This window comes from Nycticebus coucang, chromosome 7 (assembly GCF_027406575.1).
Source record: "Nycticebus coucang isolate mNycCou1 chromosome 7, mNycCou1.pri, whole genome shotgun sequence".
Classification (NCBI taxonomy): Eukaryota; Metazoa; Chordata; class Mammalia; order Primates; family Lorisidae; genus Nycticebus; species Nycticebus coucang.
Genome location: NC_069786.1, coordinates 85,275,902 through 85,292,439, shown reverse-complemented (window position 1 = coordinate 85,292,439; position 16,538 = coordinate 85,275,902). Strand labels below are relative to the sequence as shown.

The window sequence follows — 16,538 nt, the reverse complement described above, 5'->3', positions numbered from 1 at the left end:
ATTAGGACTTAGGATGATGAGTTTTAGGCACCAACTTGGCTAAGGTGTAGTACCCAGTTAGTCAATGAAATAGTTATTTAGGTGTTGCTGCCAAGCAATTTTGGAGATACGATTAACATCTGCTATCAACTGACGTTATGGAAAGGAGATGATCCTGGATTACCTGGAGAGGCCTGATCTAATCACTAAAATGGCCTTAAGAGTGGAATTGAGATAGAGCTGATGTTTGCTTGAGAAGACAAAATTCTATCTGTGGACTGCACAGTCTGCTTCTGCCTTAGAAGCTGCAGCTTGCCCTTTATCATGGTCTCTTCCCTATGAATTCTGACCCGTGTAGCCATCCCCCCATAACTGTATAGCCCAACCTCCTGCAATAAATCAATGAAGGTGCATGCATGTGTATGTGTATATACACTACCAGGTCTGTTGCTGAGATGGATCCCTGATTGATATTGTTCTTTACTATCCCTAATCCTTTATCCTCTGGCCCAGCACTTGCCACATTCAGTTTGTGCCTTACACATTACTGACTGTGCTCATCCTCTTCCAGATCTCTTTGCCTGAAATGGTCACCTCACTCTTGTTTTGACAAGGTAATACTACCTCATCTGTACTTGCATAAAATAGGAGTGACTCTGTACCTCTACATCTTTCTGTGTCATTTGAATGGCACAGAACATGGTGTGCTTTTTATTTAGTAAGTTTTGTATGGCATTTCTTTATGACAATACATTCTCTAAAAATATAAGCCATGTGCCATGGCTCTGAAGCAGCACCAACATGCAGGGACCCTTCAGCAACATGACAGCCATTTAGTGAATGAATGAATAACAACATATTTGTAATAACATATATGAAAAAGGTCGAATATTTGAAGTCAGACCTCGTGTTTTATTCTGGCTTCATCTTACTAATTTTGGGAGCGCAAGAAAATTCCTTTCTACAATTTTTTTTTATTTTTTTAAAACTTTATTCAAATAATATGAGGGTACAATATTTAGGTTACATTGTTCTTGCTTCCAGGGTAAAATTCCATTTGTAGAAGAGCCCCTCACCCAGGAGGTGCGCTGTACACCCCCACAATGTGCACAGTAGGTGAGACCCCACCTCCTGCCTCCCTTCTTCTGCCACACATCCTCGCCCCTTCCCCCTCCTCCTTCCCTCTGCCCCTGAACTGGATATAATAGTGTTTTGTTGTTCTTAGGAACATGTAATTGTTTATATATTGATTTCATATTAGTATGGAGCACACTGGATATTCATTTTTCTGTTCTTGTGATACTTTACTAAGAATGCATTTCAACTCTATCCAGGTAAATGTAAAAGATGTAAAGTCTGCATCTTTTTAAATAGCTGCATAATATTCTGTGGTATACATAGACCACAGTTTATTGATCCATTCATGGGTTGATGGGAAAAATTACTTAATCTTTCAGCATAGTTTTCTCAGATGTAAAGTGGTGATTACATTGATACTCATTGTACTGGGTTATGGCAAATGCTGAGAGGGATAATGTTAAAGTGCATGAAAACAGATGCACTTGGCTTATATTGGGATGCAATGAAATGCAACTATTATATAAATTTTTGTTAGAGATGTTATAGGCATTAATTTTCAAATATATACATTGAACACCTCCTATGACACAAGTAGTTTGGTAAGTCCAAAGAAAAATAAAAAGATAAATTACTAACCGCTGACATCTATTGAGTAGTTATATGATCCTAGACACTGGTCTAACATTTCTAACTTCTTTATGTCTACAAAAACTAGTGTGAGAAATTGCTATCATCTCTATTTATAGGTGAATAATCATAGAAGAAGTTAAGTAATTTGGCCCAAAACACACAGCTATAAATTTTGGAGTCAAGAAAGAAACTACGGCTATCTGGTTCTAAAGTTGGTATTTTTTCCTGCTGTAGCTACTTCCCAGGGGCACAGATTTGATTTTCAAGTAGCATATTCTGTTACAAGAGACACAGACATCTTCAAAAATAACTACTAAAACATCAACCTAGAAAGTGTCATAAACAAGGAAATTAAGAAAACTAATGTTTTTCAAATTGCTTTAGTGCTACTTGGTATGAGTACAACATACATTATCACTCATGTGGAGATATTAGAACAGGCGAAACCACCCTGCCCTTCCCTGTTTTACCGACCCCAGTCCAGGAAGAAGTTCATGTGCCTCTGCTTCATGGGGGTGTCTCACCGTTGGAATGCACCCGTGACTTAGCACAGGAAACTTTTCCATTTAGACAAGCAGATTAATTGGCAGCGTTAAAGGTGGGTCTAATTCTAACATGATTTTTCAGTCCTTTGTAAGACAGATTTTCAAATGAGGCATTTCAGTCATATAAAAATAAATAATCTTGGTGATTTTGATTAGGCGACATGATTCTACGATGATTGATAATAAATGTATTACCAAAACTGAGCAAGCACCTACAAATAATAGCCGCTTTCCAGATTCAATTTCTTCCTGGGCATTGTTCTTGCTCCTTCTGTCCTTTCCTCCGTCTTCCCTTCTCGCACTCCCTGCTCTCTCTTTCTCATCATCTTCCCCACTCTCTTCCCTCTAACAAAAACTTACACTTTCATATCAACATTTTTTCTATATTGATTTTATATACTGTATCAAAAGTTAATACGAAGATTATCTGTGGAAAGGATGGATAATAACAATCTAAATTTTCTCACTCCGCTAACTAAACTTTTCAGTGCTAAACCAGGCAATTGATCTTCATGTTGACTTTACACGGAAATTCATAAGCCCGACAGTGACGTCAAGTATGTTAGAAGGTTTCAAGTATATTTTACCTAGGACATATTTTAGAACATCTTTGCTGTGAAGTCAGCATGAAAAGTGTAGTTTCTGTAACTCTATAAATCTCACTGCTGAACAACAGCAGCTCTGGGAGAACTTCTAGACAGCCTTTTTTGTTTGTTTGTTTTCCTGCTGCTTCAGGACTCTACACCTGCACTTTCATGGTTTCCTATGAAACACTGTTAATGTTCTTTTAAATTTTTATTTTTCTTGATAATTTAATCATATCCCAGCATACAATTTACTAATCCATAAACCTTTTATAAAAATATAATTTTCTATTTCCCCCCATGCTGTCTCCAAAGTTCAGTTGCTTAAATTTGACCCACTCGCATATTCCCAATCCCAGATCTTTATTTCATTTTTGTCTCTTCCAAACGCTGACTCAGAATTCTCTGAAAACTATCTTGGGTCTGGTGTTCTTTACTATACAATAGCACCTTTCTTTAAAGTCCTTTTCTAAATTGTATCCCCTTCCTTTGTCCACTTTTCCAACAACAAATCAGGTGTTTAAAGACACGGAATAAATAGGGAATCTTTCCCCCAATTTATATTTTAGATAGGCTTATCAAAGATCAAATGACAGTAAGTGTCTGGGTTCACCTCTTGGTTCACAATTCTGTTCCATACATCTACCGCTCTGTTTTGTGCCAGTACCATGCTGTTTTGATCACTATGGATTTATAATATAGATTGAAGTCTGGTAGTGTGATTCCTCCTGATTTGTTTTTATTTCTGAGTAATGCCTTGGCTATTCGAGGGTTTTTTCTGGTTCCATAGAAAACAAAGTACTATTTTTTTTTTTTGAGATCTTTAAAATATGAAGGTGGAGCTTTGATAGGGATTGCATTAAATTTGTAAATTTCTTTGGGTAATATGGACATTTTAACAACGTTGATTCTTCCCAGCCATGAGCATAGTATGTTTTTCCATTTGTTAACAAATGATTCTGGGAGAACTGTCTGGCGACTTGGAGAAGACTAAAACTGGACCCACACCTTTCACTATTAACAAAAATTGACTTTCACGGGATAAAAGATTTAAATTTAAGACATGAAATATAAACATTCTTGGAGACAATGCAGGGGAAACACTTGAAGAAATTGGCTTGGAGAATACTTTATGAGGAGGACCCCTTGGGCAATTGAAGCAACACCAAAGATATATTACTGGGATCTGATCAACCTAAAAAGCTTCTGCACAGCCAAGAGCACAGTAAGTAAAACAAGCAGACAACCCTCAGAATAGGAGAGGATACTTGCAGGTTACGTTTCTGATGAAGGTTTGATAACCAGAATTTGCAGAGAAATCAAACTTATTAATAAGAAAAGAACAAGTAATCCCATTTCATTGTAGTCAAGGGACTTGAACAGAAGCTTCTTTGAAGAAGACAAGTGCATGGCCTACAGACACATGAAAAAATGCTCATCATCTTAATCATCAAAGAAATGCAAATCAAAACCACTTTGAGATATCATCTAATTCCAGCAAGAGTGGCTCACATCACAAAATCACAAAACTACAGATGTTGGTGTGGATGGGGAGAAAAGGGAACACTTCTACACTGCTGGTGGGAATGAAAATTAATACGTCCCTTTTGGAAAGAAATATGGAGAATACTCAGAGATCTAAAGGTAGGCCTGCCATTTGATCCTGCAATTCCTCTACTAGGTGTATATCCAAAAGACCAAATATCACTTTATAACAAAGATATTTGCACCAGATTGTTCACTGCATCTCAATTCATAATAGCCAAGTCATGGAAGAAGCCCAAGTGCCCATCGACCCATGAATGGATTAATAAATTGTGGTATATGTACACCATGAAATATTATACAGCCTTAAAAAAAGATGGAGACTACCTCCTTTATGCTTATATGGATGGAGGTGGAACATATCCTACTTAGTAAATCATCTCAAGAATGGAGGAAAAAGTATCCAGTGTACTCAGTATTATTAGGAAAGCAATTTACAATCAATCACACTTTTTTTTTTTTTTTTTTTTTGTGGACAAGGAGAGCTTTATTTCTTTTCTTTTTTCTTTTTTTTTTTTGTTGGGGATTCATTGAGGGTACAATAAGCCAGGTTACACTGATTGCAATTGTTAGGTAAAGTCCCTCTTGCACACTTTCATATGAAGAATAGATAACAAGTATGGCCCAGGATGAAGGCAAGAAGGAGGGAGTGGGAGGGAAGGGGGAGGTCAGATGGAGGGAGGGTGAATGGTGGGATCACAGCTATGGTGCATTTGCAAGGGTACATGTCAAATCTATTAAGTATAGAGTATAAATGTCTTGACACAAAAATTAAGAAAATGAGATGAGGGATATATTAACCAGTACGATGTAAGCATTGCAAATTGTATATTAAACCAGCACATTGTACGCCCTAAATGCATTAATGTATACATGATCTACCTCTTTATGATTTAATTAAAAAATAATAAAGACATGGAATATATATTAATGTTTCTGCTTCTCTTCTAAAATGTAACAAAAGATGCAGAATATTTTTTTTTATTAAATCATAGCTGTGTACATTAATGTGATCATGGGGCACCATACACTGGTTTTATAGACCATTTGACACATTTTCATCACACTAGTTAACATAGCCTTCCTGGCATTTTCTTAGTTATCGTGTTAAGACATTTACATTCTACATTTACTATGTTTCACATGTATCCTTGTAAGATGCACTGCAGGTGTAATCTCACCAATCACCCTCCCTCCGTCCACCTCCTCCCTCCCCTCCCTTTTCCCCTTCCCAGAGATGTTGGCGTGGATGTGGAGAAAAGGGAACACTTCTACACTGCTGGTGGGAATGCAAATTAATACATTCCTTTTGTGGGAATGCAAATTAATACATTCCTTTTGGAAAGATGTTTGGAGAACACTTAGAGATCTAAAAATAGATCTGCTATTCAATCCTATAATTCCTCTACTGGGCATATACTCAGAAGACCAAAAATCACATCATAACAAAGATATTTGTACAGAATGTTTATTGCAGCCCAATTCATAATTGCTAAGTCATGGAAAAAGCCCAAGTGCCCATCGATCCACAAATGGATTAATAAATTGTGGTATATGTACACCATGGAATATTATGCAGCCTTAAAGAAAGATGGAGACTTTACCTCTTTCATGTTTACATGGATGGAGCTGGAACATATTCTTCTTAGTAAAGTATCTCAAGAATGGAAGAAAAAGTATCCAATGTACTCAGCCCTACTATGAAACTAATTTGTGGCTTTCACATGAAAGCTATAACCCAGTTATAACCGCAGAATATTTTATACAAAAACAAAAAACTTAAATAGAAGAATCATATAAAACACACTTTCCTGTGCCTTCCTAATAGTTTAACCTTCGTTATTTTTTTCTTGGGTGATAATTATGTTCATTGAAATTGTAGTTCATTTTTCTCATTTCCAGGTTAATTTAATATATAGTCTGAGTAATTAAACATGTTTTTTTGAAAGAAGCTAATTTGCTCGTGGTTTGATCTTATATGCTTTCATATTGCAAGTAATTTTAAAAGTAGCCAAAATCACTTGAAGAAAATACATACCGGAAGTAAGGATACATAATACTTCTTTTCCATACTATACACTATACAATTATTTTTATTTATGTGAATTTTTTCAGAATCAGTTACCAAGAAATGCCAATGTATAAGCAATCTTTTTAAGATTAATCATGAATTAGTAATAATACTATAATAAAATAAAATAATATATGAACTATTTTTACCTTTGCATTATAGGGAATGAAATGTTTTGATAAAGCTTCAGGTGTATGCATCCATGTTTTGTCTGCAATAAAGAATACACAGTGTTAAACTAGATTACAGATTTCTGTGATGTTATAGTCATGCATTAGTATTTTCTGGCAATCTGAGATGGGAGTTTTAATTCTGAGAGTCTCTTGCTAAATTGAAAAAGAATAACCAGTCATTTATAAGTGCAATGCAGTTGGAGAACGTTTATGGGATTCTTTCCTTGATATAAAAATCTCCAGATATTCTTTTGAAAATAATTCTTTTTTTTCCAAATAATACAAACGATACAAAATTTTTAAATAATATATAAAAATAACAAGATCAATGGGCTAAAAATAATTATATCAATTATGTGATTAAAAAACATGTCTTTCTTCTTTCACTTTATGCTCTCATGAGTTGTAGACAATTTTATTGAATTCTCAGGACAAAACAATGTAATCTGCTCTTTAATTTATTATGGTTACTATATTTTAGCAGAGCAGTTCTCAACCTGTGGGTCATGACCCACAGGAACTGTATTGAAGGGCTGTGGCATTAGGAAGGTTGAGAACCACTGTTAACATAAAAATTGAAGTATTCTAAACTTAAAAGGAAAGAAGACATTAAACCTAATTGTATTGTTTTTTATATTTGTATTATTTATAGTTTTCATTTAATTATTGAACTTTTAAAAATATAATCAATATAGGGCGGCGCCTGTGGCTCAGTGAGTAGGGCGCCGGCCCCATATGCTGAGGGTGGCGGGTTCAAACCCAGCCCCAGACAAACTGCAACAAAAAAAAAATAGCTGGGCGTTGTGGCGGGCGCCTGTAGTCCCAGCTGCTCTGGAGGCTGAGGCAAGAGAATCGCGTAAGCCCAAGAGTTAGAGGTTGCTGTGAGCTGTGTGATGCCATGGCACTCTACCGAGGGCGGTACAGTGAGACTCTGTCTCTACAAAAAAATATATATATATAATCAATATATCTTCCAAAGTATTTCACGGAATACAAAAGAGGGAGAAAATCTATTTCCATTCGTGGTATTTTGTGTGTATTTTAATCCTCAAGAGTTTAAAACTTTACAATAAGCAATATAAAAAATAACATCAAAGATGTAACTTACCATTAAAAATATTTAATAAGTGCACACTAATAGAAAATATTGGATTACTAACAAAATATTTTCAAAATTTAATACAGAACATTTTAAAGTGGCGTTAACAGAATCTAATTTGACACTATTTTTTTTTTTTTTGTAGAGACAGAGTCTCACTGTACCGCCCTTGGGTAGAGTGCCGTGGCGTCACACAGCTCACAGCAACCTCTAACTCCTGGGCTTACGGGATTCTCCTGCCTCAGCCTCCAGAGCAGCTGGGACTACAGGCGCCCGCCACAACACCTGGCTATAATTTGACACTATTAATAAGTTCTCAAACTTGGGGAGTGTGATGATATAGAAATATGTCGTGTGTTCCTGGAATGTCAATTATTTTATACCATTTGAAGGACATATAAAAATCATGTTTATGGGGTGTAATACAGTATTTATAAGTTTATAATACATTGGAAGTTTGTGAATACTGGAGCAGATATGTGCTAGCAACACTTAGGTGAAATATTTGAGAAGCAGTATTATTCTAAACTACAAAAAGCAATGTTGATACTGAAATCTAATGTGTGAAATTCTTTTTTGGTATGTGGTTTCATATTAATTATACTCTTATGATTATTAGTGGATTTATGATTAATTGAAGAATAATTTCTATTTAGACTTGGTATATAGTCTTGCCCTCATATATTAAAAGAAGGAAGTCACAATGCTGGACACAAAACAGGAAAACACCAAAACAATAAAAACCCAACACTTGTCCTTAGGGAACCTAAAAAGGTACACAATTAGGCTCAATGTGATGGTTCACACCACTCCTGAGACAGATGTTTTTTCCTGTAAACCACCACTACTTGAAAACTGATGATATGGTCTTGTTATAGTCTCAAAGTGCAGTGACCTAGACAGAGGGTAGGTATACTCAGCTATTTCTGGTGATGGACTAAAATAATCAGTATTAAATTCCACTAGACAAGCTGCAGTTCCTACGATTATAAGAATCTGCATTCAACCATGAGGTGCGGAGGATTTAGTGGTTGTTCTTCACATAACCTTTACTCCAGGCAGTACATTCACAAAACCTGATGGTTTAAAAACTGAGTCCTTACTGTCATCCCAATTTATACTTTGGCAAAAGAAAAAAAATTAACAAAAGACATTTCTTTATATTAGCTCACATAGATTTAATTGAACCCAGAGGACAGAATACACATAATGGTCCATGGTCACAGTGTGTGTCCATGAAAGAATTAGCGATGTGGACCTAGCATAGAAATGGGGACATATGTATTCTACAATTTGTTCCCACTTCCTTGAAATTAAACTAAAATCACTAACTCCGTATGGAACACTCACGTGGATGGAAATGTAGTAATTCAAAATACTTGACAAGTATGGGATCACTCTGCTGGGTCAATATATTTAGGTTTCAACTGCATTGAGATTAAGAGCTCATCAAGAAAAATGCAGTAAGTTCATTGTTTTTGTATCATCAGAGCTTAACATGGTGAAAGCACCTACTTTAAGTGCACTACATTTAAAACAAAATGCTGCTGAACAGATGCATTTGAATAAACATTTTCATTAAAAAAGAAAATATTTAAATATTGAATTTTAAGTGCTATTATTATGTCTATCATCAGCATATCAACTAAGTTTAATAAAATAAAGTGTAATTAGTTGAATTATTTAATCAGATTTATGCACATGCTTTTTTACTAAATGATTTATTTTTCATGTAATAATTAGAATGCAGAATTTCAAAAATTAAAAGAAAAAGCTAACATAGGGAAAGAATCTAAAACAAATATAATCATTAAAATTTAATCTATGATTGTGTCAGACTACTTTTTAACGAGCTTTCCAAAGTAGTTCAAAATGATGCCATTCTAATATAAATTCAGCCCTCTTAAGAATCTCTGCACATCTCTAAGAGCATTAGAACATTTCCAAAGAAAATTAATGAAATACCTGGCTAATTCAACTGAAGAATACCAAATTACTAATTTGGAGATTTAATAAAGAGGAAAAAAATTGCTTAGATTTAAGATGACAAATTTGGTCCCTGATGATTCTGAGGCTCAGATCATTTAGTAAGTTTGCATACGATGATCAAGTAAACTGGGTATCCATGAAATAAAGAGATAAAACCTTTCACTGGTAGGAGATAATCTTGCTGTTTTGAAAATACTACACACAACATATTGATGCTAGTTTTTGGAAATATGCCTTAAATTATATAGTTTCTAGCAATATAATTATAGCTCCAACTCTCTTATAAAATTCAAGTTTTCCATCTTAATTTAAAATTCAATCAAATAGTGCTATTGGTTTAAACCAAGAGCAGGGGCTCTAAGAATTATTTTCTTTAACAACTTCACCCAATGAGAGTCAGAATAGAGTGGTAAACTTTAGAACTTTCAGTATCAAGTTCTAACTTGGAGTTGGAGCAACGTATTCATCAATTATTTCCTGATAAGGACGTTTGATCATTACACCTGAGAAATAAAAGAAGTCAAAAGAAATTTAATGAGGATGAAACAAAGCAGGAAATAACAAGTGCTTCTGCTTCTTGGTTCTCTAAATCACCCCAATTTCCCTCATGATTTCACTCCCACCATGCTCAGATGAGACTAATGTGCAATAGCTTGTTACTATCCAACCCTCAATGAGTGGGATTTCTCATTGAAAAACCACTTTTATCCCCTTCCAATAAACATAAATTAGAAATGTGAGCTCCAACTTGCAAAACCAGGGAAAGGGAATTGTAAGTATAATTTTCAAAAAGAAGGTCTATGAGTGTTTTTAAAACTAAGGCAGTGCAATTTAGTGATAATTTGTGATGTATGGGTTCTATTTCTTTATTAAAAATATTAAATACCATAAAATCATAGAATTATTTCTAGAATTTATTACTAATAAAAATAAAACAAAGTATATGTTTTGACTTAGAAGCGAGCTATAGATGCCAATCAATGTCATTTTGCTTTCCCCCGTATTCAGAAAAATAAGTAAATTTCTAGCTTCTCAGGATTGAAAAGTGCCCTAAAGGTCATGTTATCTAAAGTCCTAATGAATACATTAATCTCTGTTCCACATCCAAATGTTTGAACATTTCCCACTTCAATTAAAAGAAAAAGGTCTGAGTAATTCCATTAAACTATTACATGACTTGTTAGATTTTTCTTCCCACGTTAAATCAGTGACCTTGTAATTTACACCTATTTGTCCTTTATTATCCTCAGTCCTTTGGCTAAATGACACAGCCCTTCCAACATGGAAAGACGCTCTCATTACCATGTCCAGGGTCTCAGCTGTGCTTCTCCTGGCATTGTTGATCATTCTGAAGTCAATCCAGCCTTTCCCATCTGGGTTTGTCACAATGTGTCTATTTAACCCTTCCTCACTTAAAAGAGAGAACACACTGGGCCTGGATGCATGGAACAGATCCTATTATGATAGTCCGGGGTTCTGGACTGTTTATCATCTATACATTTCAAAATAAACTCAGAGCCTTTAATAAGCACACTGTTGATTTTTATTATTTAGCCATTTTTACTCATACGGTATGTCAGGTGCACCTTCTAAACAATAACAATATGTGAATAATGGTAAAAGTAGTAGACTTTCTGGACACTTGTTTGGCAATTTGCAATTATCTTATTAAGTTTACAGGGTAGACTGATCTTAGTCATCATTTTGCCTCAAAAATCTATAATCCGACCATGTCATCCATGTCTTTCTGCTTTCAATCATCGATGAATTTGATTAGCATTAAGTATTATATGATGATTCATTGATAGCACGAGAAACAGGAAAGATCCCAGGCCCTTTCCTAGGTAACTTCTTCCAGAACAACAAAGACATATTGTTTTTACTTCTCTGAACTAAACAAAACTTTCAATTTTTTCTATCTTTTTTTGTTAGTATATCATGAAATCGTCTGTCAAATGTCGTGTTTTCCTTTCTAACTAGCTGTTTCTTTCAGTTCCATACTGATACTATAATATAATGCATTTATACCCATTTTAATTTCCAACCTGAAAATTAATAACAATCTTATTTTGGCCTTGTTGCTATCAATCCACCTAATACCAATCCTCACACACTATTCAATAACAGATGAAGCATAATGTACACACACACACACACGCACGTGCACAAACACACACACACACACACACATACTCATGAATGAATTTATGTCACTGGAACCATATGTAAGTCCATGGAATTTAGTATTATATGTGTGGTAACAAGGTAAAGTTAGCACTAGATTTCCTATCATTTTGTTCTTTGCAATTTTAAAACACATCCTTGTATTGACAGAGAACACTTATGTATTGGGAACATATTATATTAAACAATTCTAATCTTTCAGTAGGGGTGACAATAAAGTTAAGTTTTGCAGATTTGTGTTGCTCTAATATGATGTCATTTTCTGAGCCATGTGATTTGATAACAGGAAAATTGATTTCTTATTAGCATTTCTGCCTTAGTTTCATAACAACGTTGGTTTGAGTCCCAAATTCTTTAAAATAAACACACTTACCTTTCTTCCTGCTAAAAGCACGGTTCATGATGAGGATCAGCCAAATAGATTTTCAGGTCAATCACACTTTATATCCTAGGAAAATGACAAACATTAAAACATAAATGTCTCATTCCTTTGAAGGTTGGAAAATAATAAATAAACAAACAAATGAGCAAAAAGACATAAATGCAGGACTCTTAACCAACCTCTTTTGTAATATTGCATTTTGTGGGATACAAAGTCTTTTTAAATCTTTTAAAATATTTACAGACAATATTCTAAAATACCCCAGAAGACACTGGGTAAGAACAAACTTATTCTTACCATGAGCATCACAGGCAGATAAGAACATAAAAATATCTCAACTAAAATTCCTCCATAGTTCCTTAATTTTGTCTTTTTCCTTTTATACATCTATCATTAACCATATTTATCTGAAAACTGAAAAAGAAAAAAAAATCAATACTTCCTCCGGAGCTGGTTGGTAAGAGATGTGGTCAAGCAATGGTGAATAAACAGATGTCTTCATTGTTTTTGAGGATAAAATCACTTTTATAAATCCATTCACACATACAAACACTTCTACACTTTTTATTTCACTGAGGTTCAAAGAGGTCTCATGATTATTACAAAGTCACGAAGACAAGTAACATATTAGAAGTAGTAGTGAAGAACATAACTTACTAATTAGGTGAGGTTAAAAAGCTACTGGCATGGGACCTGTGCCAAGCTTTGGTGAGGTAAGAAGGCGCTTGCACAGGGTCTGGGGCATACTGGGTTTAGAAAATATTATTAATAGCTACTGTCACTGTGTGAGAAGCAGCATGGGATCCACACCTAGTGCTCTCTTCTTTACCGCATTATTTATCCATCAAAGAGGTTCTCTTAATACTTGTTTTGTGGTTTACTCCACTGTGAAGACTGCACATTGAAACCAGCAGCTTCGTTAAAGGCATTTATGTCTGTAAAATGTCCAGTTGAGACATTTCAATTTTATTTGTCTAATATCTTCATGTGATGAAAGAAAATAACAGAATCCTAGAGTATCCCCTCAGAAATGATTCACATTAAGGTGTCAGAAGTAAATTAAAATTGTATGTTCACCGGCATTCCATTACTCTCTACATTTGGGGTTCATGCAAAAGCAAATCTTACTGATGAAACTGGCAGAAGGAAAGTCTTTGCTGCTCTTGCAAGTACAAATTCTTGAATTGACCTTAAGATAGCTTTTCACTTGTGATTTATTTTTTATAGAGACCAGTGCTACAGGTACATTCCAAGGTAACTCACAGAATTTTTTAGAATCAAAAAAAATTCTGTTCTTTCACTTTCTTACTTTTCAGGATAAATTCAACTCCATCAAATAAAACTGTTTAATAATGTGCTCCCTTGATAATGCAGAGAACTTCTTCCTCAGAAATCAAAAGAAAATCATGTGCTTGATGTAGGAGCTTGATTCCATACACTTCCCTCTTCAGATGACAAGAAAGTTAACAGAACTCTCTGGAAAAACTCACCCTATCTTTTTCCACTACTGTCGGAGAGCTCAGTAGATAGAACATCAGAACAGCGCTACGTGATTCTGTAAATCCCACCCCCAGTGCCAGTCTAAGGTTTAAGTTCAGCACTACTTCCTGCGGAGAGATCTTCATGATCATCTATCTCATCATGCCCCTTATTCCTGGTGTGTCAGTCAACTTGAGAAGCAGGGACCTCCAGGTCACTCTCGTCATGCAGATGCTAATCCTGACCTGCTGCATTCTGTACACGTCACTCTCCCCTCTTCCACGTCTAAAAACGTTTCACTGTGTCATTCACAGGAAATTATTATCAAAGTGTACCTGGCATTTTTTCTTAACTTTCCCTCTACCTTATTGCTCTCAATGAAACTTCGTTGTTGACTGAGAAAACTAGTTTCTCCGTAGTCTTTAAAAGTCGTGGTTTATCACCCATAATATTATGCCTTTAGACCAAAAGAAATGATTTGTCTCCTCTTGTCTTTCAAAACCCCCAGTTCCTTTGAAGATTGTGCCATCAGACTCCGTATATAAGCCAGGGAAGGCAATACAATAGAGAATACAATATATGCTGTATCATCCTAAAAATCATGTTAACCTAGAATCTAAGGGATTATGTATGGATCACATCCTGAACCAATAAAGGAAAATCAAAAATGACTAGCAGAAAATGAATATTAATGCATCCAAATGAAAGATTTGACTTTTCTGGGAAAGTAAAGTAACGAGACACTATTAAGTTTACCAATCAGTAGATCAAACAAATTCAGTTTACCTCTTCACTACCCAAATTTCATAACTATCTGGTGAACGTTTTCAATGACAGAAAACTGTAACAAATAAAAGAGTTTCATACCATGTAATTGAAAAAATTCATAAAGTTAAATAATAGTGTAACTTTTAAATTACAAACAATATAACATAATCTCTCTGCAGGCACATAAACAGAAAGAAAAGAAAAGGTTATCAAAGCTGTACCAAGTTCATTTGGACAGACATGGAGGGTATAAAATAATGTGACAACACTAGGACTCTAAAGCATCAGAAGAATTTTGCTTGCCCACAAAATGTACAGATAATAGTGTATATAAATATTATATCAGCCAATCCACTCATAACATACATAAAGTATAAATTTACTCTCCAAACTCCACTGTTAGTATATTCATTTGGTTCAATGGAAACTTTACATCTTCTCTGTACAACACATCATACTCTCCCATCTGAAAATAGGTAGATAAATAGCTGCTTTGCTCACTACCCTCTTGTGTCTACGTGGGGACACTAAGTTGGCATTTATTTACTTCATATGTTAATAATATACATTTAATGTACTTTTATAATTAAGAGAATAAGATACAGTTAAAACTTTAACGTGTTAATAAGGAAATACAAGTTCTATATAAACTGACTTTATGTTCATTTATAGTGTAACAGAAATCTTTTCTTTTGAATAAACGTTTCATAAATATGCTTTAAATGGCTACTTATACATGGATGTATCATTTCCCTGTTATTAAGTAATTGTTACTTCTTTTATATATACGCATATTTATTTATTTTTTATTATTTCAGGTTCATTGAGAGTACAAAGAATTAGGTTACAATGATTGCCTTTGTTAGGCAAAGTCCCTTTATGATTGTGTCCCACCACCAAAGACGAGGCACAAGCCTACGGTACCTCATATTCCCAGGCGGTCTCTGATCCAAGGACTAATCAGGCCTGACCCTGCTTAGCTTCCAAGATCAGATGAGACTCGGCTCATTCAAGGTGGTATGGCCACAGACTAATTGCTATTTCTAAATTTTAGATAAATCTATATACATGTACACAGAAACAGAATAATTTATATAGATTTTTTTCTTTCTTTCTTTCTTTTTTTTGAGACAGTCTCACTCTGTCACCCTGGGTAGAGTGCCAAGGCGTCATAGCTCACAGCAACCTCAAACTCTTGGCCTCAAGCAATCTTTTTGCTCAGTCTCTGAGTAGAAGGAACTCCGGGCATGCACCACCACACCCGGCTAGTTTTTCTATTTTTCTTTCCATAGAGATGGGGGTCTCATTCTTGCTGAGCTCAGACTCCTGAGCTCAAGTGATCCACCTGTCTCAGCCCCCCAGGACGCTAACATTACAGGTGTGACAGGTGTGAGCCACTGTGCTGGGCCTTAATTGTTTTTTAATAAAATATTAGCATCCCAGAGTAAAATTTACTAAGCCTAAATTATTACTATTTTAGGTTTTCTACTCTTTTTATTTATTTTTTTTTCTTTTATTAAATCATAGCTGTGTACATTAATGCAATCATGGGGTACAATGTGCTGGTTTTATATACAATTTGAAATATTTTCATTGAACTGGTTAACATAACCTTCATGGCATTTTCTTAGTTATTGTGTTCAGACATTCATATTCTGCATTTAGTAAGTTTCACTGGTATCCTTCTAAGATGCGACTCTTTTTAAATTAAACATAAAAGGGTTATAACAATTTAATGAAGATCATTTCACTTCACATTCCCTGGGATTTAATACTAAAAAGTATAACGACTGTGGTAGTGGGGGAAGATGGGGTAAAGATGCTATACTTATTTAGTTTTTGTTTCTTATAAAATTCTATGGGATTAAAAAGGCTACATACTGAGATATGAGAGGTTATAGTGATTCCTCCAATGATATGAAAAACAAAAGAGTCACAGTCATTCAATTAATAAACCAACTTCTCAGAAACTTAAGTTGCCATCTTTTCATATATTAAATACAGCTGCATAGAACTGTTTAGACACTGCC

General features: G+C 34.8%; 1 protein-coding gene across 7 annotated transcripts in view; it reads right to left on the bottom strand.

Moving 5' to 3' along the window:
• The window catches only part of GULP1 (GULP PTB domain containing engulfment adaptor 1), a 294,801-nt gene that overhangs the window by 123,151 nt on the left and 155,112 nt on the right, over positions 1–16,538 (bottom strand). For all 7 annotated transcript variants that reach the window (XM_053597841.1, XM_053597840.1, XM_053597845.1 and 4 more), the window contains 2 exons: positions 12,253–12,327; positions 6,584–6,645 (listed from right to left, as the gene is read on the bottom strand). In XM_053597841.1, the coding sequence (XP_053453816.1) occupies positions 6,584–6,645; positions 12,253–12,280 (90 nt within the window). In that variant the 5' untranslated portion in view covers positions 12,281–12,327. The remainder of the gene's footprint in view (positions 1–6,583; positions 6,646–12,252; positions 12,328–16,538) is intronic.